This window comes from Rhinolophus ferrumequinum, chromosome 18 (genome assembly GCF_004115265.2).
Source record: "Rhinolophus ferrumequinum isolate MPI-CBG mRhiFer1 chromosome 18, mRhiFer1_v1.p, whole genome shotgun sequence".
In the NCBI taxonomy this organism is placed as follows: domain Eukaryota; kingdom Metazoa; phylum Chordata; class Mammalia; order Chiroptera; family Rhinolophidae; genus Rhinolophus; species Rhinolophus ferrumequinum.
The window spans coordinates 39968230-39992224 of NC_046301.1; the positions used below are offsets into that span (position 1 = coordinate 39968230).

At 49.3% G+C, this 23995-nt stretch overlaps 1 protein-coding gene across 3 annotated transcripts; it reads left to right on the forward strand.

Moving 5' to 3' along the window:
• Positions 1-24: 24 nt before the first annotated feature.
• On the forward strand, positions 25-17759 carry S1PR2 (sphingosine-1-phosphate receptor 2). Of its 3 annotated transcripts, XM_033134040.1 has the most exons (4): positions 25-162; positions 5328-5546; positions 6097-6175; positions 15272-17759. In XM_033134040.1, the coding sequence occupies exon 4, from the start codon at positions 15314-15316 to the stop codon at positions 16370-16372; it is 1059 nt and encodes a 352-aa protein (XP_032989931.1). In that variant the 5' UTR covers positions 25-162; positions 5328-5546; positions 6097-6175; positions 15272-15313; the 3' UTR covers positions 16373-17759. The 3 variants fall into 3 exon arrangements, with proteins under 3 accessions (XP_032989931.1, XP_032989929.1, XP_032989932.1); XM_033134038.1 differs by lacking the exons at positions 25-162; positions 5328-5546; positions 6097-6175 and adding an exon at positions 9131-10511; XM_033134041.1 differs by lacking the exons at positions 25-162; positions 5328-5546; positions 6097-6175 and adding an exon at positions 11013-11126.
• Positions 17760-23995: the final 6236 nt, after the last annotated feature.

Here is a 23995-nt window from a genome sequence, read left to right on the forward strand (position 1 = left end):
CCAGACAGGGGAGATTGCAAGAGCGATGACGACGGGACCCGGCCCATCGTGCCCGCACCACCATCCAAAGGCTCACCCCCAGACCTCAATTTCCACTTCTGGCCTAACGGACCCTCGGAGACACCTGGCAATGCGATCCTACAACAAGAAGCCCGCCCTCCGGTAAGTTTTGCCCTATTGGGTCCCAGAGCCTGTGTAGGAATCCAGCCAAGAAGACCTTCCCTGCCCAAAGGGCACGCCCCTCAGTCAGCAACGAGCGTTAAGTCTGGAAAAATGGCCCGCCCATGGCTGGGCGGTTCTGAGGCGGACACCAAGGGAATATGACCAATAAGTGGTACGCTTTTTGTTTCAGCCTCGCCCTCCTGGTCTCGCTCCCATCTAGCCTACAAGACTCTCCAAGGCGGCTTTTCTCTATCCAATAAAGTGGTTTTGTTTGTTGAAGTGCAGGGCCCTATCTCACACAGAACGCTCTCAGGTTTGGGCCTGCCGGACCGTGGCTATCCGCTTAGATCCCCCAGGGCAAGGCTATGTCCCCCTTAATCCCCTCAGATTAGGTCTGTGTCTCCCTCATTCCCCAGGCCAGGATTCTGCCAGGGCTCTCCGAGGACAGAGCACAGTGGAGAGTCCACAGATCCTGGATTGCACTCTTGTTGCCCACCTCCTCAATAGAAATCCAAATGCTAAAAAAAAAAAAAAAAAAAAAAAGAAATCCAAATGCTCATTTTTAGGTCTTTGCCACGTTCACTGCATGACCTCCAGGGGGCGCCACGCGCCCATAGCAGCCTTCCTCGCCTGGTCAGTCTTGATCACCTGGAGGTATGTTCTGTCTGGCCAGAGCTCAGGGGCCAGAGGTTGGTCTGGAGCCAACCTCAGTTTTCATATCTGGAAAATGGGGTGGTTATGAGACTTCGATGAAATACTGAAGACGAAGCGTGCCATGCCTGCACAAGGTTAAAACTTATACCTAACATCATCATCATCATTATTATTATTATTATTATTAAATGTGAGTTTTGTCATCAAAGCGAGTCAAGAGCCAAGGTAGGGATAGGGGTGGCCCCTGGAGGATTTGAATGAAATGCTAAAGATACGGTGTTTGTTTTTTTTTTTTTGCCATCTGATATATAATATATGGATTATTTATAAAAACTGTTACCGAAAATTTACAATGTATTTCATTGTGTATTCTATCCCTGCAAGAATAACTGTGGATGTGTGTTTAAAATTCCACACTCTTTGCAATTTAAAAAGGTCTTTTAATCCTTTATTCTGTAGAATTTTATTTATTCATTTTATGTTTGCATAGATAATTCACACACCTGGTAAAGAAATTTTCAAAAACGACAAAAAGATAACTAGAGTGAAAAACCTGCATTCTCCAACCTCTGTCCCCTACACCCCCCAGTTCCCCCTCTCTGCAACCCCATCCCTGTTCCCCTTCCAGAAGCCACCACTACAACCAGCGGTGTGTCTCCTCTCAAAACCAGTTTATGATTTTATAGGCAGATTTAGAAATCTGTCCTGTGCCAGGGAGTTCATATTTTATGTGGTGAATGAGGGAACAGCATTTTAGTTGCTTAATAACTTATTAGGTACCTACTGTGTACCGCTGGGGTAAATCCAGTAGATACCCTTGAGATACAGTCCAGTGAAGAAGGCTGAGGGATCAGAATAGGGAAGGTCTTCAGGGTCTGTGGGAACCCAGAGGAAGAACTCATAATGGTTGGGGACGAGAGCCTGAGAGTTGGCTTCCCTGAAGCTGTAACCTGAAAGCTAAGGATTGAGGGTCCATCAGGACTTTGTCCAGAGAAGAAAATGTGTTCCAGGCTGAGGGAACAAGTCGCAAAGGCCAGACGTGGGGAGAGTGTAGCGGGGCCCGGGGTGGCTGGACTTTTCTGACGGCCACATGCTTTATTCGTTAACTCATTCATTTATGTTGAACCCACCTCAGAGCCTTTGCAAGAATATCCCTGCAATAATAATTGTGGATGTGTGTTTAAAATTCCATGCTGTTGTTCCTTGAGCCTGGAACATACTTTTCCCAGAGCTCCACATGACTTCATCCCTCTCCTCCTTTAATTCTTTGCTCAAACATCATCTCCTCCAATGATGTTTATATGGGATATGATTTAATATAATTTCCCATTTTTCCCCCATTTAATTTCCCATATAATAATTTCCCATTTTTTAATGCTTTTTGTCTATCTCATTCATTAGAATGTAGAAATTTTGCTCCTGTTTGTTCTCTGCTGTAGTCCCAGCTCCCAGTCTAGTGCTTGTAACACAGTAGGGGCTCAATACATGTTTCTTTTTTTCCTTTTTTTCTTTTTTAAGAGTTTATTGGGGAAGGGGAACAGGACTTTATTGGGGAACAGTGTGTACTTCCAGGACTTTTTCCAAGTCAAGTTGTTGTCCTTTCAATCTTAGTTGTGGAGGGCGCCATTCAGCTCCAGGTCCAGTTGCCAGTTGTTAGTCGCAGGGGGCGCAGCCCACCATCCCTTGGAGGGAATTGAACCTGCAACCTTGTGGTTGAGAGGACACACTCCAACCAACTGAGCCACCTGGGAGCTCAGGGGCAGCTCAGCTCCAGTCGCCGTATCCAATCTTAGTTGCGGGGGATGGAGCCCACTATCCCTTGCAGGATTTGAGGAGTCCAACCAGCAAACCTTGTGGTTGAGAACCTGCGCTCCAACCAACTGAGCCACCTTGCCGGCTCCAATACATGTTTCTTGAGTCATTTCATTCACTCATCGCTCTGTTGCAGTAGTATTACCAGAAGCAGAGAAAGCCCTCCTTTTGTCTTCTGGGTCTTAAAGTCTCTATCACCCAGAAGTCATGGGCACATAAGGTACCCAAGAAACGATTATTTATCCAATGGTGCTGGAGTCACATAGAAGCAGGTTCAAATCCAGACGATGCTGTTAATTGGCTGTGTGTCTGTGGGCAAGTGGTTAGCTCTCAGAATTTGGTCTATGAACTGTTAAACGGGACACACACAAACCCTCCCCTACTGAGCTGTGTAGTAGATCAGAGTTCTCTTTCCTTTCGTCCTCACTCCCTACTGTCCTTTTCCTCCCACAGAGGGAGCTTATAAACAGGAGTTAGATAACATCCCTTATCTGCTCAGAACTCTCCATACCTCCCATTTCATTTAGCGCAAAAGCCAGAGTCTTCACTACAGCCCACAAGTCCTGCAGCCCACCTGCCCTCACCTCCTCCCACCTGTCATTCTGTGGTTTCTGCCACAGTAGACTTCTCACCAGGCCTGTCAATCCCATGCCAGCCTCAGGGCCTTTGCACGTGTCATTCCTTCTGCCTGGACCACTCCCTGACCTCTTTCAGGTCTTTGCTCAAATGTGACCTCTGGTGACCCTGGGTCTAAAATCACTGTTCTCTTGGTACCCCCACTTTCCTCATCTGCCTTCCTGGTGTCATTAGTTTCCAGAACTTTCACCACCTTCTAACAGATGACATTATGTTCTTATTTTCCTGATGCTTGTCTGTCTCCCTCAATAGAACATCAGTTCCTGGATGACAGTGTTCTTTGTTTCTTTCACTGCTGGCCCCCCTTGCTAAGGGTCCCAATAGGTTCTCATACACAGTAATTGAACACATGGAATGTAGAGAAAGTACTTTGCACAGAGTTCCCCCTCTCCCAGCATATCGATTATGAGCTTTAATGAAAGAGAGGTGATGACCTCAAGATCTGCACACTGCAAGGCTCAAAGTTTGACCATTTTGGCCCATGCCTAGGTGAAGGTCAAAGGTTGATGTGTCCAGCCTACTCCTTAGATCAACTGCAGGTGACCTCTGTCCCCGGTGGCATAGGGCCAGCATCAGCTTTTGGGCCCACAGAGGATCTCTGCTGGCCACAGGCATGATAGCAATTTAGGGCACACACTTTAGAAGCTGGAAGCCCCCAGCATCTAACCTTTCCTAGTCCCTCATCACTGTGCAAATGTTTTCACAAAGGCCAGAGGTCAGGGTTGGAATATTCGGGGCAGCCCTCAGATAGGAGGAGCCAAGTGTGAGTGCAGGCTTAATGGGGGGTCTCTGACCTGTCTGAAGTGCTCCTATCAACTGCCAAAACATCTGCTGTGTGTTTGCAGCTCAGTTTGTGGGCAATTGCCAAGCAGGGGAGGAAAAAGAGTCTTCCATTGAGGCATCCCTCCCCCTAGCCCCTGGGGATGGGCCTAATTTGCATAGCCGTTTCCATTCCCTTTTAGTTCCCTTTGGTTCAGCTGCATTGGGGGCTTGGAGCAAAAAAAGGCACAGAATCAGCCCTCCAGCCAGATCTTGGCAGAGATTCAGACCTTCTTCCTCAGGGCTTGAACCCCTGGGCAAGGCACATGGGTTTGCTGGGCCTCAGTTTCCTCCTCTGTAAAATGGGGTAAAATTGCCCCTACCTCACGTCGTTTGTACTGGCTTAAGTCTTTGTGTCCTTAGATCACCCATTCCCTGCCCTGCCCCTGCCTCATGGATACAGGCTGACCCCTGCACAAAATATTTCCATTGTCCACTGGCTTCTGCCCACACTTCACCAATGGTAGGCCAAGGGTAGATTGGAAGGCAGGAGGATAAGAGAAGCCAGGATATTTCTTCCCAACTGCTCCTGGTGGCATCTCCCATTGGACACAGACTCCCTATGTGCTAATAATTTCTAAATTATTAAATCCCCTCCATTTGAGGTACTTCTATTTTCCTGATGTAAGACAGTTGTGAGGGATTTTGTTTGTTTTTGTTTCAAGATACAATAAAGTCTTCTCTTTTCAGTGTATAGTTCTACAAGTTTGTACAAACATATGTAGTTGCATAACCACCACCACGATCAAGATATAAAATGGTTCCATTACCCAAAAATTCCCCCATGCTCTTCTGTAGTCAAATCCTTCCCCAACCCAAGGCCCTGCCAACCACTGGTCTGTTCACCATCCCTATAGTTTGGCCTTTTCTAGAACGTCATAGAAATGGAATCATACACCATGTAGCCCTTTGTGTCTGGCTTCTTTCCCTCGTTATAATGCATTTGATATTCATCCGTGTTGTTATATCTGACTAGTCCTTTCCTTTTGGAACTAGTGGTTCCAAATAGATTCCTGAGTGGTCTTCTGTGTAAGAATAGACTGCAGTTTGTCTATTCATTCCCTGGTTGAGGCAACCACTATGAGCTTTTCATGAGTTGATATTTGCAAAGCTTTTAGACAGTAACTGGCACGGTGTATATGTGTCAGCTGTTTCTATTATGCTGGGTTGGGAAGCTTGCTGAGAACTGGGCCTCTGGTCTTCCCCTCTTCTCTAACTGTGCGTATCTCTCTTGTCTGGAACAGAGAGCCTACCCTTCCCAGGATGGAAGGGCCAAGACCGCATCTGGTGCAGACGTGGCAGGGGATGGTCTCCACTGGGGGCCTCCCCAGCCCATCTTTGAAGCTGAAAGTGGGCCCCGAGCCCATGGACGGAGGAGACAAGGCGGCTGCAGCTCCACCGCCTGCCAAGATCAGCATCTGGAAAGCTTCTCTGCAGCTGGGGCCCCTTCCCCCAGTGCCGGGGTGATGATCAGAAAGTTGGGACCTGTCTCAGACACTTCTTTTTATGCAGTTTCTCCTGCCAAAAGCCAAGAGCTGTGGGGTGGGAGGAAAGTGGAGGCCCAGGGAGAATGAAGGATAGGCCTGGGCCTCATTGATTTGGGGGAGTTCACAAAATTTGGGGTGGGGTAAGATCAGAGATCAGAGAGCAGAGGGTTCCCCTCACCTGGATTATAGAGAATGTTCCACGTCTCACCAATGACCCATGTGGTCCTGAGTTGTAACCATCACCCTTCTATCCTGACCTGCTGGAGTAGGGAAGGGGGTCACTGCATCTGGACTGGGTTGAGGATGGGATGAACAAGTTCAAATCCCACACTACTGTGTGTCTCAGTTTCTTCATCTTCAACATAGATTGGTGAGAAAAGGCAGAACTGTGGAGATGGTAACAAGATCAGGGGTTGCCAGGTATTCAGGGTGAGGGAGGGATGAATAGGTGGAGCACAGAGAATTTTTAGGGCAGTGAAACTACTCTGTTATGAGACTATAATGGTGGATACATGTCATTCTACAGTTGTCCAAACCTGCAGAATGTACAACACCAAGAATGACCTGCTATGACTCTGGACTTGGGGTGACGGTGATCTGTCAATGTAAGTTCATCAAGTATAACAAATGCACGTCTCTGATGCTATGTTGATAGTGGGGGAAGGCTGTGCTTGTGTGAGGGCAGAGGGGATATGGGAGGGAAATCACTGTACTTTCTGCTTAGTTTTGCTGTGAACCTAAAGTTGTCCTAAAAATAAAATCTATTTAAAACAATGGGATGATGATGATAATATTCCCCACCTCCTAGGGCTGTGAGGATTCGGAGAGCCGCACCCCGTGCAGTGAGTCGCGTGAGCGTTAGCCATTATTGTCAGTAGCCCTATAATTAGTGAAGGCTAGTCCGAGCCTCTTCTGTCATCTCTCTTTCCTCTTCCTGGGAGCTCCCCAAGAGAAGGGCCCTGTTTCCTTCTTCTTCCACTGTTTTCTCACTCAGGGGTCCCCCTAGAGCAGGGCCCAGCTTTCCCCTTAACGCCCCCAGACTATCAGGAAGTCGAGGCCTCTAGTATTTTCCAGTTCTCCAGCCCATTCCCTCAGCTGACCTGGCAGAGACTTCAGTTTGCCCCAGAAGTAGGGGGGAGGGGAGAAGAGGGGGGCGGAAGTTGCTTGTGGGTGTATCTGTGTGTCCCTGAGGACATCACCAGGCCTAGGAGCCAGGGTCCCCCTAACAGACGCCGGATATGTCTGTGGCCTTGACATCACCCCCACCCCCAGGTCCCTGGGGGGATGGCAAACTGCTGAGCCAGCCCAGGCAAGTTGGGGGGGGCACTTCCTCCCCAGGCTTCAGGTCTCTACGGAAGGCTGAGATTTCCGCTCGATAGCAAGGAGAAGACCCAGTTTTTTCTGTGCCTTGTCCCCTGTGGGTTGAACACCTGGTTTCTAGAGGCTGCACAGGCAACACAGTTCACTTGGCAGAAGATTCAGTGCGATTTTGCCAAGGTCCGAGTGGACCCCAAGAGCTGGCCTGGAACTGAATGGACACTGAAATCTGGCTCTGGAAAAGGAGCAAAGTGGCTGTCTGACATTTCTTTTATCTCTGCATCAAAGCCCTACTGCCCTCTGTTAGAACTCTCTGGTTTCTTCACTGTCTCCTTTATCAGACTGTCAGCTTTGCATGGCTGAAACCAACGAGGCGTCACGAGAGCCAGCACTGAGCATTATACGTTGTGCATTAGATGAATATATATGCTGCATACATAAGTGTAGCATTAATCTATTGATTTTAATATACATTTCTTTATTAATAATGTAAAGGTATTTATTCTTAATATAAATTTGTTAATATTGGTATGTTGAATAATAATATTGATATCTTTATTAACAATGTTATTGTTTTTTATATTATTGATATTACTGACTACTATTATTACAGAAATGATTTTACAACTAGAAGTCTAGTGATTTATTACCTTTTATTTCATTTTTCATGTCTTTGCAAATTTTTTTTTTTTTTAAAGATTTTATTGGGGAAGGGGAACAGGACTTTATTGGGGAACAGTGTGTATTTCCAGGCCTGTTTTCCAAGTCAAGTTGTTGTCCTTTCAATCTTAGTTGTGGAGGGTGCCATTCAGCTTCAAGTTGTTGTCCTTTCAGTCTTAGTTGTGGAGGGCGCAGCTCAGCTCCAGGTCCAGTTGCCATTGCTAGTTGCAGGGGGCGCAGCCCACCATCCCTTGCGGGAGTTGAACCGGCAACCTTGTGGTTGAGAGGATGCACTCCAACCAACTGAGCCATCCGGGAGCTCAGCGGCAGCTCAGCTCAAGGTGCTGTGTTCAATCTTATTGCAGGGGGCGGAGCCCACCATCCCTTGCGGGACTTGAGGCATTGAACTGGCAACCTTGTGGTTGAGAGCCCACTGGCCCATCTGGGAATCGAACCGGCAGCCTTCGGAGTTAGGAGCATGGAGCTCTAACCGCCTGAGCCACCGGGCCGGCCCTGCAAATTTTTTGAATTGGTAATGTGAGCTAAAAATTTCAAAGTCCCCACCACGGTAACCCATGAAAAGTCTGGTGACTTCTCACCTGTTCCCCTGCCCCCCCAGTTCCCCTTCCTGAGGGTAACCACTGTGACTGGTGTCTCATGCCATCTCCCAGAGATGGCCTGTAAGCCCCCAGGCAAATGTGTGTGTATTTATACAGCCCTTATAAATACACCCAGAAGTGCAGGCAAACAATGCAAACTGGTCTGTATTGTGCTTTTTTTCAATTTAAAAAAATGTTGAAGACAGTTTCACATTCGTACATACAAGACTACTCCATTTTAATTTTTTAATAGGCATAATGGGATCCATTTTAATTCCCTTTTTCATCATTTTGCTTTTCAACACTATGAAGTGTAATATATATTCAGAAGAGTATACCTACCTTCTCTCTTCTTTTTATTGGTTGCATTGTCTGGGTATCAAGCAGCCTTAAATTTTTGTTTGTTTAATTTCAGCTTTATTGAGGTATCATTAACATATAAAATTGTGTTATTTAAAGTGCACTTTGTGATGATTCGATATACATATACATTCTAAAAGATTCCTCCCATTGAGTTCATTAACACATCCATCACCTCACATATTTATCTGTGGGGGTTTGTGTGTGAGAACATTTAAGTTCTACTCTCAGCAAATTTCAATTATATCATACAGTATTATAAACCATAGTCACCATGTTTCACATTAGATTCTCAGACCTTATCCATCTGATTGCTGAAAGCTTGTACCATTTTACCACCCTCTCCCTGTTTCCCCCACCTCAGCCTCTGGCAAACACTTTCCTGCTCTGTTTCTGTGAGTTTGATTTTCTTTTTTAGATTGCACATACAAGTGACACTATGCATTATTTGTCTTTCTCTGTGGCTTATTTCACTTAGCATAATGCCCTCAAGGTCCACCCATGTTTTCACAAATGACAGGATTGCCTTCTTTTTTAAGGCTGACTGGTATTCCATTATTATATTTTTTGGATATATGGAAAAATATACATATATATCACATCTTCTTTATCCATTCATCCATTAAGGAATACTTAGGTTGTTTCCATATCTTGTCTGTTATGAATAATGCCGCAGTGAACATGGGGGGTACAGGTACCATTTTTCATCGGTTTGCTTTTTTGAAGTATAGTAAACATACAGAAGAGTGCACCTACCCTCTCCCTCCTTTTTATTGCACTGTCTGGGCATGGAGCAGGCCTAATTTTAAATTTAATTTATTGTTGGAATATGGCACGTACGCACATGTTACAAAAGTCAAAAGGTACAAAGGATTCATAGAGTGAAAGCGGCCTCCGTCCCATGCCTTTTCCCCTATCTATCTTTCAGTTCCTCTCCCAGGAAATTTACCAATTTCTTCTTCCTGCAATATTCTGGATATTCTGTGCACATCCAGTAGAACATTAGCTCTACAGCAGACAAGGTATTTTACCTGTTTTCTTCCCTGATGTGTCTCCAGCCTTTAGAACAGTGTCTGGCACATAGCAGATACTTCATGTATTTGGTAAATAAACATATAAGCGGATTATGTATGTGTTTTCACAAATAGTTCCCTCCTCAAAGGCTGAATGAGGGAAAGAGGGGGAAACTGAAGAACCCCATAGCAAATTGGTCCCACCTAGGAAGGCAGGGTGCAACCTGGGCCTGCAGGGCCACCGCAGAGTGGGCGGGACAGCCACTGGCAATGGCAGGATAGGATGTTGGGTGCGCCCAATCTTCTAGAAGAGAGGAGGCAGCCCTTGAATTCTGGGATACTATCGAAGCAAAAACCAGTTCTGTCTTTGGGGCAGGGCCTGGCACATGGTTGGTACTTTGTTTTTTAAACGAACACAACAGTAGATAGTTAATGCCTATTTGCTGCGTTGACACATAGTAGATGCTTCATGGCTCCTTGTTGAGTAAATAAAGGGGATCCCGTGCTCTCCTCCAATTCTAGGGTCTCAGGGATGGGCCAGGACGATATCTGTACTTGGAGACAGCTGTTTCAGGTTCAGGCCACCTGGTCAGGAGCGACGTAAAGTCACGGGGCTGCGTGATGTCATGCGCCAGCCGGTTCTCACGGGAGGCGGCTGGGAGGGGCAGGGCGGAAGGTGGGGGGGGTGGACAAAGGGACCCGAGAACCTCCCCCGCCGGCCCCCAAGCACGCCGGGGCAAGCAGGCCACATCTGGAATTCATTGCCTCTGCAGCCGGAAAGGGGAGGAGAGGAGGGCGGGGCGAGTGGGGGGCCGAGGCGGCGCCTCTCTCCACCCCCCCGCCCCCCCCCCCCCCCCCCCCGCGTACCGGGTCCTGAGCCCCGGGACGCTGCCGAGCCCGGCGGGCAGCCCCAGCCCTAGCCGCGGCCGTCCCGGGGGCGCAGACGCCAAAGCCCCTCTGGTCAGGGCAGGGACCCGGGCCAGCCAAACCAGGTGAGCGTGCGTGGCGAGTGGGAGACAGAAAGGGCGGGCCAGGTCCTCCGAGGTCCCCGTGTCGGAGCTGGGGGGGGCCCTGGCTGAGGGTCCGGGCACACCCGGGCGCGCAAGCGCTGCCGTGCTCCTGCTGCACTGAGGGAGTGGTCACCGTGCGCCCTCTCCACGACTCCAGGCGATCTTCACTTCCTCGGCCGGCCGCGAACCCCCAGACTGCGCTCCCCGCCTTCCCCAGCGGCAGGAAGTTGGCGCCGAGGAGAAGGCGGAATCCGAGCGTTTTCGGCCGGAGACTGGGAGGCCGGACGGCGTGCCTGGGGTCCCGGGTTTGGAGAGTGTGGGGAGGGGGTAGGGCGCCCCTCCTAGCTGACTCCAGTTGGACGTGGGCAAAAGGTGCCGCGCGCCGCGGAGCCTCCAAGCCAAGGGGCGGGGCCCCGAGAAGGGCAATCGCCCACTACCTGCCTGTCTGGGCCTCTGCCTCAGTTTCCTCGAGTAGTTCGTCTTCTTCAGTCCCCCCATGGGGGCGTGGCTTTGTTCTGGAAGGAAAGGGAATAGGACTGCGTGGCTGCGGCGCCTCCTCTTTACTCTGGGGCCCGGGGATGCGGCGTGGGTGCCGACGTGCGTGGCACGGACCCCGTTGGGTCACGGACTCAGCAGAGCGTTGGGACCTCGCCCCCATCTCCGGCACGAGTTGACTCACCCGGGGATTTCCACCCCTTCCCCCCGACTTTACCCTAGTCAGGTGCTCCTGGGTACCCTGCTTGGCGCGCGGGGCATTCGCGTTGTGGCTGCGGCTGGAATCTCCCCCACCACACTCCTCAAATCCTCTGGGAATATCCAGGCGGTGTCCTGGGTGGGACAGAGAGGAATCCCCCAACCCCGCTTGGAGATGTGGAGGTTCCTAGCTTACGGCTGTCGCGGGAGAGAGGAGGCCCGGGCTCAACTCTTTGGAGTGTGGATACGGGCCCAGCGGCCTGGAGTGTGGATACCGCGCATTCCACGGCCAGATAAGGAGACCGAGACTGTGCCCCGAGGGTGGGGGCGGGTTCTGTCTCCAGGATGTGTTGGGCTCCCCCTGGTAGGGGGGCCTGCCATCAGACCAAAGGTGCCTCCAGCCTCCTTCAGGTTGATTGGGGCTGGGCTAAGTTTAGAAGCCGCCCCCTTCGGAGGCCCACTGAGGCCTCATTCATTCATATATGCATGCATTCATTCATTCATTCATCCGTCCGTCCATCCATCCATCCATCCATACATCCATCCATACATACATCCATCCATTCATCCATCCCACATGTTTTCTGAGCATCTTCTGTATGCTAGGCATCATTCCAAAGGGGCTGAAAATGGAGTTGGTTGCTGGCCTCCAACACTTACATTCTACTGTGGAAGCCAGACAGAAAACTAGAAATATTGTACAATGTAATTTTCAAAATTGCCAAGCGCTGTGAAGGTAACAAATCAAGATGCTGTGATAGAAAGGGCATGGAGAAGGCAGCTATGGTAGACTGGTGATCAGAGCAAGTGACCTTAAAACTGAAGCTTGAAAGATGAGGAGGCAGTCATTTAAGGATTTGGGGGAAGGGCATGCTAGGTAGAGGAACAACAGGGGCAAAGACTGAGGTGTCCAGTGTGTTTGGAGTGGAGTGACCCTTGGGGAGAGCTGGAGGAGGCTAAATGGGTAGGGCTGGGCCATTTGGGGCAGTGGGGAGCCATGGAAGAATTTAGAGCTGAAGAGTGACACATTGGAGCTTTAAAAAAGCACCCCCCCTGGCTGCTGTGTGGAGAATGGCAGTGTACAGGGGGGCCTGAAGGGAAACCAAAAGAAAGGGTGGGGGGCTGCCTTAGGCCAAGTAGCATGGGATCAGTGTGTGACTAGTGGGAACCCTAGCCACAGCTCAGTGGAGCTTGGGGGTGGAGCTCTTGGAAGCCACTGAGCTTCCTCCTGTCTTCCTCTCTCCTAATCTCCCCCTAAACAGTCTTGATCCGTCTCTCTTCCCTTCCCTCAAAACCCTGTCACTTGACCCTCTCTCTCCATTTCAGGCCTGACAATTCCTGGTTCTGAGTCCAGTGACCTCTCCTAAGCCTTTGGGGAGGAGTCAGGACTGCCTTGGTGAAGGTGAACAGGAGACAGGCTCTGTGTGTAGCCAGGCCTGGGAGCCTGACACAGGGAGGGGAAGCAAGCAAGGCCTGCATTTGCCTGGGGGTGACTCTGCCAGCCCCAACCTTTAGGCCGGCTTCCTCTTTCTGGGAAGTACCAACCTGCCTCAAGCTCCCACTTTAGCAATGTCCTAGTGGAGAAGATGAGAGTGTGGGCCTGTTTTTCCTTCTCCAACTAGTAGAGCCACCCCTCCTTCTGAGGATGCCTTGACAGCCTCCTGGGCTGCAGAAAGTGAGGGTGCTTTGCCCCAGTCTTACTCCCCCAGGGAAGAAGACAGACTTTTTGGTCCGTCCCTGGGGTTTGAAGGCTGAATCCACTTCTTATTTCTCCAGGAAGCAGCCATAAATCTTTTTCTTGGCCGCCAGACTGGAGAGGGTGGTGGCCCCTCGTCAGAGAGGGAGGTGGTGGCGGCGGCCATGGTACACGCCCTGGGCTTCTTGCTCCACTAACAAGGGTGCTTTCCAGGCCTGTGATGGTCCTTGATTCTCAATTTTAAACCCCAGGAGGGGCCCAGTAGGCCAGGGCAGCATGGGGGTGTTTGGTCCGGTGTGAGGTCAGGCCGTGGTTCAAATTCTCCTCTGGGACATCTGCACAGTCTTAATTCTCCAGAAGCGAGCTCCAGAAGCCTAGACAGGGCCAGATTAGCAGTACTAGCGTTAGAGCACCCCCAAATGGGTCAATCAAACACCAAAAATTGAAAGGTCAGCCCAATAGGCGAATTGCTCGATGCTCTGGGATTGAAAATGAGCCAATCAGGGTACGGACTGTTTCTGGCCGGAGGCCTTTCTGGTACGGCCACGCCTGGGCCAAGCCAGCTCCCGGTGGCTGCAGCAGGCAGAGGGCATCAGGGCGCCCGAGGCCCTGTCTGTCCAGCAGGGGAACAAAAGGGGCCTCTGTGTGGTGATTTGGGCGGGGCGGCAGCCCTTGGGGATGCGCACAAGCCCTTCTCTGTTCCTTAACTAGGACGGATGCCCCTTCATCCAGGGGGAGCAGCTGCCTCGATTAGGCCAGGGGACAGAGATGGCTGAGCGAGCCCGGAAGCCCCCCATCACTTCGGGGCTCACTAGGAACCGGCCTAACCAGCCTTGTCTGGAAAGCGGCTCATGGTGCACAGTGCACACATGGTCCTTGCAAGGCTGGTTTCCAGGAGCCTGGGGAAGTCTCTTCCCGTGGCTCCCCTCCCCCATTTAGCTAATGGCTGGAACTTCCACCTAGCTCCCCTCCTGAAAAGCAGATACTGCACTAGTTCTTCTGAGAACACCCCCTCCAAGCTGGAGGGAGGCCATGATGTCGGCCTCTCATCCTCTCTGCCCACGCGCCTCTTCCCGCCCCCTCCCCCCACGGCTCAATTTTCCTTGGGGGGGGGTGACTCAGGCTTAGTGGAAACAAATACCGGCCCTCCCCCCTGCGGGGCTGCACACCCCCTCATAGCTCACATGATTTCAGCGCAGCTGCCCCTTCCTCCCAGCCAGGACCTCCCAGACCTCCCAGACGGGTCTCCTGTGGCTCCCCCATCCCATCACCCCCTCCTAGCCTTCCCCACACCGGATGTGACTAGGGAGCAAGGACTCCACCCTGTTTGTTCCAGGGGCCTCACATCTGGATTTCATCCTGGTTGGGGAGGGGGTGCCAGCGCCTGCCCATCCCGCTGGGACCCTCTGTCCAAGGGCAGGCCTAGATGGTGCTGATGAGAACAGGCTGTTGGGAATCTTGCCTGGCTCAGTCAACATCGCCTCCCAAAAGACTGGGTGGAGGTCACTAGTCCCAAGCAGTGTGTGGCAGTAAGAGGGGAGGTAATAATATTTATTGAGAGCTTGCTATGTGCTAAGGGTACCTCATCCATCATTCAACAGGATTCTCCATCACGCCTAGGAAGTGGGCTTTCTTCTCCCCATTGCACAGATGAGGACGTTAAGCCTGCATGTCAAATGACTTGACCAAGGTCCCACAGCATGTCAGAGGTAGAGTGAGGTTGAATCCTGGATTGCCTTCAAGGTCTAGGCCCTTGAAGATGATATGACCTCTAGGATGCTCAAACCTTAGGGCCACCCTGGTGTCTCCCCAAGACCTTATCTTGGGAGCACCCATGTCTTCAAGGCTTAGATCCAGCCTGATATCTAGGACAGTGGGTGTTAATGAGCCGGAGATGGTGCTATCAGCAATGAGCACCTTGCTGACCCAGGTTGGCAGGCAGCTTGCTGCCCAAGGCTCCAGTGTATTCAAGAAGAGGCAAGCCCACCAGTTTCTGCCCACAGCTCGCTCTCTGGGTAGGTGGGCAAGGTTTCTAAAGTCCACTTTGTATCCTTCATGCTATTTGGGGGAGCTTCTGAGAGATAGTGTAGCCTGGAGGTTATAGAGACTTTGGAGTGGATCTCTTTGGCTCTGCCACTTATTAGCTTTGAGATTTTGGGAAAGTGAATTGACTTCCCTGGGTTTCCCATCTGTAAAGCAGAGATCATGCTAATTCTGACTTCCTGTGGCCATTCGGTGAGGAGTGATGGAGCTGGGACTTGAAACACAGCTGTCCATAGTCAGAGCCCAGGCAGCAGCCACAGCACTGACTTATCTGTCTGTCTGTCTATCTGTCTGTCTTTTCTCCCTGCAGATCTGACAGCCCCATGGCCCCGGCCGGCCACTGAGCCCCACCATGGGCAGCCTGTACTCGGAGTACCTAAACCCCAACAAGGTTCAAGAGCACTATAATTACACCAAGGAGGTGCTGAGCACAGAGGACCCACCCTCCCGCCAGGTGGCCTCGGCCCTCATCATCATCCTGTGCTGTGCCATCGTGGTGGAGAACCTGCTGGTGCTTATCGCAGTGGCCCGCAACAGCAAGTTCCACTCGGCCATGTACCTGTTCCTGGGCAATCTGGCTGCTTCGGACCTGCTGGCGGGTGTGGCTTTCATAGCCAATACCTCGCTCTCAGGCTCTATCACATTAACACTGACCCCTGTGCAGTGGTTCGCCCGTGAGGGCTCAGCCTTCATCACGCTCTCTGCCTCTGTCTTCAGCCTCCTGGCCATTGCCATTGAGCGGCATGTGGCCATTGCCAAGGTCAAGCTCTACGGCAGCGACAAGAGCTGCCGCATGCTGTTGCTCATCGCGGCCTCATGGCTCATCTCACTGACTCTCGGTGGCCTGCCCATCCTTGGCTGGAACTGCCTGGGCAACCTCGAGGCCTGCTCCACTGTTTTGCCCCTCTATGCCAAGCACTACGTGCTCTGTGTGGTAACCATCTTCTCCGTCATCCTGTTGGCCATCGTAGCTCTGTATGTCCGCATTTACTGTGTGGTCCGCTCCAGTCAAGCCGATGTGACTGGCCCGCAGACACTGGCCCTGCTCAAGACGGTCACCATTGTGTTAGGTGTCTTTATTGTCTGCTGGCTGCCCGCCTTTAGCATCCTCCTCCTGGACTATGCCTGTCCCGTGCGCTCCTGCCCTATCCTCTATAAGGCCCAGTACTTCTTTGCCTTCGCCACCCTCAATTCGCTGCTCAACCCTGTCATCTACACGTGGCGTAGCCGGGACCTGCGGCGCGAGGTACTGAGGCCACTGCAGTGCTGGCGGCGGGCAGCAGGGGTGCAAGGACGGCGGGGCGGGACCCCGGGCCGCCGCCTCCTGCCCCTACGCAGCTCTAGCTCACTGGAGAGGGGCACCCACATGCCCACGTCACCCACAATTCTGGAGGGCAACACAATGGTTTGAAGGACAAGTGGGCTGACAACCAGGCCACGGCAGAGGGCTCCGTGGAGAGGCGCCGGGTGACCTTGGACAGAGATGTGAGGCTCCCAAGCAAGAGGACCCACTCCACAGACCTGGGTGATACTGAAAATATTTCACACCTGGGATGGCCGGCTGAGGCACCGACCAGTCGGATGGCAGAACTGCAGCAGGGTCCTGGAGGCCAGTGCAGTGACGTGTGTGACTCCTTCAGAACTGGATCACGGAAGGTCTGGGGGACCTGGAAAGGGCCCGGGTGACAGCAGGCAGGCACTCAAGAGGAGCTCAGGGCAGGAGCAATTTACAACCTGGTACAAAGAATTTCATTTCACAACTGTCCACTCTGTGCCAAACTCCCCTCTTTGAATTTAACCTCCTTGCCACCTTTTCCCGCCAACCTCAGTCCACTTCCCTAGACCCACTGTCCTCAGGGGCTGGAGGCCTCCTCCCTGACCATCTGGGCAGTCCCAGCTAATGGTTCCCTGGGCCCAAATCCACAGCTTCCCCAAATTTTACCAGCTGCCACTTTGGTTATTTCTTCCCTTTCCTCTTACTCCACAAGATACCAGGAAACCACGAGGTGGATGTGGGGTGGGGTGGGGCTGAATCCGTTCTCAGACCTCATTGGCCAATTGCATTATTTGGGGTGCAGAGGAATCACCAAGGGCTAGAAAAACCAGTCTGGGGCGCTGAGGAGGCCTCTGGGTGTCTCAGTGGCACAGGGTAGAACTTGAGAAAGTTCTGGGGGAACTGTTAGTCCAGGAAGCTCTCACCCACCAAAAACAACCACCCCCAAGTTATACTCACCTCCAGCCCGAGCCGAGGTACCAGATCTCCTAAGGCAGGGCAGCCTTGAGCCCACCGTGCCTCATTTCACGTTGAATTGAATGGAGCAGGTAGTGGGGGTGCCGAGGACATTTGTAGGGGTCTCTCCCTTAACTTGCCCCAGAAGGACTTGGCTAAATCCTGTGGATACGTGGAAGGGTCATTGCGGTACAAATGTATATTTATGTGTGTCTGTCAGTGTCCATGTGTGTCTGAGTGTGCACATGTGTGGTGTCTGTGACCCCCTGCTCTTACCACTTTTCCCCAGAATGGATGTTATTTTGTCTCATGTCTGTGTTGAAGCTGCCAAAGAGGGGTCCGGTCCCTTAGTAATCTCTAGCTCATCTCCTCACTTGAGAGCTGGGCTGCAGCTCACCTCGTGGAAAGAAACCTCATGTGTCAAAATGATTTCTTGTGAATGCAAAGGCTGGGGGTACTATCTGGGGGGCAAGTAGCCAGTTGGGGGCTTGTCTCCCCTCATTTGGCTCCCCAGATAACCCCCCTCCCATGACAGACCAGGCCCAGGCCAATAAATTGTTCAATTCTCTGTCTGATTTCTCTTTTTGTTTTGTTTTTTCAGGCTTAAGGTGGCAGTTCCCCCATTAGTGCCTTATGACTGAGGGCAGATGGGACAGGGGGGGTGGCCACTGCCCAGGCAACTCACCTTTTGTCAGCGTTCCCATTCTGTACCCCCCAGCTGTGCCCAGGCCAAGACTGCAGTGGCTTCTGAGAAAATGGGGTCAACGCTGGCCTTTCCCCAGGGCAGTTGTGCCAGGCCTCCCTGCTTTCCTTCAAAGAGAGCTGGCGGGTGGTGGGGGCCTCCTCCTCCATCCCAAGTACATGTCCCTCCCCAGGAGCTGGAGAGATCTTGGGGAACATGGGTCCAGATGGCCCTCCAAAGCTCAGTATTCCCCAAAGGAATGGCTGACCTTCATCAAGCACTTTCTAGGCATGAAGATGTGAATCCTCAGGAGGTGAGAGTTACTATTACTCTCATGGAGATGTGGGTTCAGAGAAGTTAAGTGAGCTGCTCAGAGTCACACAGCCCTTTAGGGCAGCACCTGTTTGGATTTGAACTCAGGTGGGCTGACTCAGGAACCTGCCAGCTGCACCACTGGGCCAGAGAAAGGATCCTCAACCCCCCTTTTTGCCATGGAAGTGTGGGCTGCCAGCCCCACCCAGAACCAGGAGAAGCCCAGATGGGATGAAGCTGGGGGGTGGGTCCAGGGTAACACCCCACTCCTTTTCCCAGAGGCACAGGGCCCAGTGGCTCCTTTGAAGACCTGGAACCCAGGTCTTCCTTTGGGAACCCAGGGCCCCAAGCTGAAGTCTCACCCAGCAAGACCAGCACAAATATGAGGGCAGCCAATGTAAGAGGAGTGAGGGAGACAGGCCACAACCATGAGGCTGAGAAGCCTGCACCCCCATTGGAATTCCCCTTCCTTCAGCAGTTCAGAGACAAACTCTGTTTGGAAACCTGAGCCCTAGCTGAGATTGGGAGGAGGAAGAGGCATAGGCCAGGCCAGAGTTGGTAAATTTCCCCCAAATACCTTCGTGCTTCCTCTGTCCTCCTTTAGGCCTCTGCTCAAATGCCAGCTTCTCAGAGAAGCCTGTCATGACCACTTTCTTCCGTCTCTATCTAGCCCCATTCCTGCTTATCACCTGGCGGTGTATCATATATCAGTTTTTCCGTCTCTCCCTATTATAATATGAGCACCTTGAAGATAGTACTGCATCCATCTTATTCACCACTGGGTGTCTAGCATCTTAAACAGCACTTGGCACATTCCCACCGCAGGGCCTTTGCACCTGCTGTTTCCTCTGCCTGGAATGATCTTTCCCCAGACATCTTTGTGACTCCTCTCCTCCTTCAGGTCTATATTCAAATATCACACCGTGGGTGAGGCTTCTGGCCACGCCATGCACGTGTTCCTTATTCTATTTACCTCCCTTGCTACTCTAACATGCAACACACTTTTTTTCATCCCATTTATTTTCTATCTCCCCCTTTTAGAGTGCCAGTTCCACAACAGCAGGGGTTGGTGTCTATTTTCACTGCTGGGCCCCAGAACAGTGTCTAGCACACAGTAGGTGTTCAATAAATGTTTGTCGAAAGAAAGCAAAAGCAAATAATGATCATTTCAGTGAAAGTTAAATGCTGTGAAGAAAATAGAATAGGGGAAGCAACAGTTTTGGGATACTCTACTCCGTAGAATAGGCACTACTGTCAGCACTCTGACAGTAAGGAAATTGATGCACAAAGGTCTCTGGCCAAGGTCATACAGCATGTGAATGGAGGGATTGGGATTTGAACCCAGGCAGTTATGACTGAAGATCACAGTCACATCTGATCTTCCTCAATATCCTGAAGATCGACTTTGCTGATATCTCTCAAATCTTGGAGCCTAGACCAGAAGAAACCAACCCGCAGGGATGCAAGATGACTTTCCCCTCCTTTTCCCCTACTAGCTGTTGTTGGATATTAGGAAGCATCAGAATCACCTGGAAGAACCTTTTTAAAATGCAGGTTCTTAGGCTCTGCAGTGAGAGATGCTGATTGAGTAGGTCTGAAGTGACCTACTCAATGCACATTTTCCATCAAGCACTGCCAGGCATTGACTTGGGACCATATTCTGAGAAAGTTCTAGACTCCAGAATCTCAGTAGAATTTTTTGCACTGATGGAACTATGCCATATCTGCCCTGCCCACTTGTGGGCTATGTAGCACTTGAAATGTGGCTAGAGTGAAGCAGGAACTAAATATTAACTTTAATTAATTTAAATGCAAATAGCCACGTGTGGCTGTTAACAATTCTACCTTGTGCATCTCTGCTTTCTGCAGCCTCTGGGCAGCTGAACTCTCTTGGCATTATGCTGCCAATACAACAAAAAATCCTGTCTCACCATCATGATGATGATGATGACGTGGTAGCTTCCACATGTCACTTCATGATTTTGGGAACATTTAATAATGATACCAGCTGCAAATGACAGCACAAAATATTAGTAACTTAAGAAAGAGAAATGGATTTCACATATAAAAGGGTTTCAGAGGAAATTGGTCCTGGGTAAGAAGGACAGATGCCTATTGACTAGGAGTCCAGGCTCCTGTCCGTCTGTCCGTCCATCCATCCACCCATCCATCCATCCACCTACCTAAATACTTTCTGTGTTTCCTAAGAACAAGGCATCCTCCTGTATAACTTCAGTAAAATTATCAAAATCAGGAAATCTATAAACTTGAATCAGATTTCACCAATTATTCCATTACTGACCTTCACAGCAGAAGAAAATCCCAGACCACGTGTTGCATTCAGTTATCTTTTCAGTCACCTTCACTCAGAAAAATTTCTGAAACTTTATCTTTCATGACCTTGATATTTTTGAAAAATATTGATCAGTTACTTGGTAGAATGTCTTTCAATTTGGATTTGTCTGATGTTTCATCATGATTACATTCAGGCTATGCATTTTTGGGCAGAAATACTACGAAGTGATGTTTTTGTCAGTCCCATCACTAGCCATGTTAACTTTGATCACTTGGTGGTATCTGTCAAGTTTTTCCACTTTAAGTAGTTCCCCTTTTGTAATTATTAAGTACCTTGTGGGGTGGTACTTTGAGATACTGTAAATATCCTATTACGAATCAAACTTTTACTCTTTTAGCATCCATTCTTGTCCGAATCAATTATTACTCATTGGATGTCTTTAAGAAAATTGGAGGACATCACATTTCATTTGTAGATATGCCACTTTTTATCTTTAAAACTACAGTATCATGATTATACTTATCAAAAGTAACAGTGTTAAGTTTTCCCCATCTGTTTCAGTTTTAACATTTCATTTATTTGAATCAGAATTCAAACAAGGTCCCCATTTAGTAAATGGATTTCTGAAGCATTGTTTCAAAGTGGCAATTGTGGTATAAGTATTGAGTGCATTCTTTAAAGTAAAGAAAAACATGAAACGGGTTAATACTGTCACCACTTTGGTGGAGAACAAGAATGCTCACCTGGTTTCATCGCCTGTAAAATATCCGGATGTGTTAATAATCCCAACCTGGAATGCAAAACAGTACTACCACTTTGGAAAACTGTTTGGCATTTTCTTACAAAGGCAAACACAAACTTACTATATGACCCAGAAATTTGACTCCAGGTATCTACCCAAGAGAAACGAACATGTATGTCCACAATAAAAATTTTATGCAAATGCTCAGAGCAGCATTTTCCATAATAGCCCCAAAGTGGAAACAACTCAAATGTCCATCAACTGTGAATGGATAAACAAATGTGGTTCATCCATACAGTGGAATAAGACTCAGTAATGAAAAGGAACACAATATTGATACACCCAATAACATGGATGAAACTTAATTATGCTGGGTGAAAGCAGACAGACACAAAAGATCACATATGGTTCCATTACGTGAAATGTCCATAAGAGGCAAATCTGTAGAGACAGAAAGTAGATTAGTGGTTGCCTGGGGCTGGAGGTAGGAACAGGGATTAACTATAAACAGGCATGAGGGCTTTTGGGGTGATGAAAATATTCTAACACTGAATTGTGGCGATAGTTGCACAACCTAGCAAATTTACTAAAAACTTAATTTCTACACTTAAAAGGGGTGAAATTTTTGTGGTATGTAAACTTTACTTCAATAAGCTTGTTAAAAAAGAATTAGGACCTCTCAAAATACATACATATTGAATGGTCTATTTTATTCCTACCCTCAGAGATCTCACATTCTAGCAGGAGAGACAGTCTGTAAAAATAAATATATAATACAATGTTAGAAAGTTTCCATTATGGAAAACAGTATGGAGGTTCCTCAAAAGATTAAAAATAGAGTGCTTGCTTCGGCAGCACATATACTAAAACAGATTAAAAATAGAACTACCATATGATCCAGCAATCCCACTTCTGAGTATATATCCAAAGGAAATGAAAACAATGTCTTTAAGAGATATCTGCACCCCCATGTTCATTGCAGCATTATTCATAGTAGCCAAGATATGGAAACAACCTAAGTATCTGTCAATAAGTAAATAAATAAAGAAAATGTGATACACACACACACAACGGAATATTATTCAGCCACAACAATCCTGCCATTTGCAACCATATGGATGAACTTGGGGGACAATAAGTGAAATAAGCCAGACACAGAAAGGCAAATACTGTATGAGCTCATTTATATGTGGAATCTGAAAAAATCGAACTCAGCAAATCAGAGAGTAGAATGGTGGTTGCCAGGGGCTGGGGGATGGAGGGATTGGAGAGATGTTAGTCAGAAGGCACTCCCAGTCATAAGATGCATAAGTTCTGAGGATCTAATGTATAGCATGGTGATTATAGTTAATAATACTGTATTGCATAATTGGAATTTGCTAAGACAGAAGTGTTCTCACTACACACAGAAAATAGTAACTAAGTGAGGTGATGGATGTGTTAATTACAGGGATCGTGGTAAACATTTCACAATGTATACATATAACAAATCGTCATTTGGTATACCTTAAATATATGCAAGTTTTATTTGTCCATTATACCTCAGTAAAGCTGGGGGAAAATGCTTCTTAAATTTTCACAAGTGGGGAGCTTGTGAGAAAATGCAGCTTCCTGGGTCCTACCACCCCAGAGAATCTGATTCCAGCGCCCAGGACTCTGCATTTTTACTCTGCGCCACTTCTGATGCGAACCATCCATGACTTACAGCTTTTTTGTTTGTTTGTTTTTAATTTTTATTAGGGAATATTGGGGAACTGTGTGTTTTTCCAGGACCCATCAGCTCCAAGTCAAGTCGTTGTTTTCAATCTAGTTGTGGAGGGCGTAGCTCACCGGCCCATGTGGGAATCGAATTGGCGACCTTGGTGTTATGAGCACTGTGCTCTAACCAACTGAGCCAACTGGCTGCCCATGACTTACAGTTTTTAAAATACTGGTTTGAGGCTGTCTTAGGGCTGTAAGATATTGCCTAGAGGAAATAAAAGACAAGGTCATTGCTTTGTCATTTCCTTTTGGCTAAATCAGTCATTCTTATCCAGGGTGATTCCACACCCCCAAGGGGAACATCTGGCAGTGTCTGGGGACATTTTTGGTTGTCCCACCTGAGGGTGGGGGTGCTACTGGCATCTAGTGTATAGAGGTCAGGAATGTTGCTAAGCTCCGCAATGTCCAGTAAGGACAGTCTCCCCTGACAATGCATTATTCGGCCCCAAATGTCAGTAGTGCTCAGATGGAGGAACAGCGTGTGCCCTTCTGGCTCCTTCCACCTGGTCAGCTGGTTCAGGACTGCTAGGCCACAGCTGGGAGACTGAGGAAACTTCTAGAGATGTCCTGAGTGCACTGGTTGGAGACACTCTCTGTCCACGTCTGTTTGCCAGGTAGCTTTAATAACTTGGTGATTGTTTTTGGAGAGGCAGTTGTGGTTAATTTGTGGTTATTTCCCGAGAAAAGATGTTTCACGTGAAGTCCCTCAGATTTAAAGGCTGGGGCAGGCCCAGTTCTCATCCCTGCTCAGTGTGGCGTGGACGATTTTCTTTGCAGCTCAGGAGCGGATGCGGTTGTGTTTTTCACTTCTTGTTCCAGGAGGTGGGTGACTCACCCAGGTCTCCCTACTGATTTTTGTCTAGGGCCTGGTGACTATAACAGGCTATGCCATGGGACTCAGGGAGGCTGATGAGGGCTGGCTAGGCTGAGGGAGGCAAAGTGGGATATACATAAATGTCTTGGAAGGAAGAGAGAAAGGAAGCCCCAGCTTGAAGTGGGTGAGAGAAGTGG

Excerpts from the sequence above, each read along its gene's own strand:
- S1PR2 (XM_033134040.1), top strand. The coding sequence starts at position 15,314 with ATGGGCAGCCTGTACTCGGAGTACCTAAACCCCAACAAGGTTCAAGAG.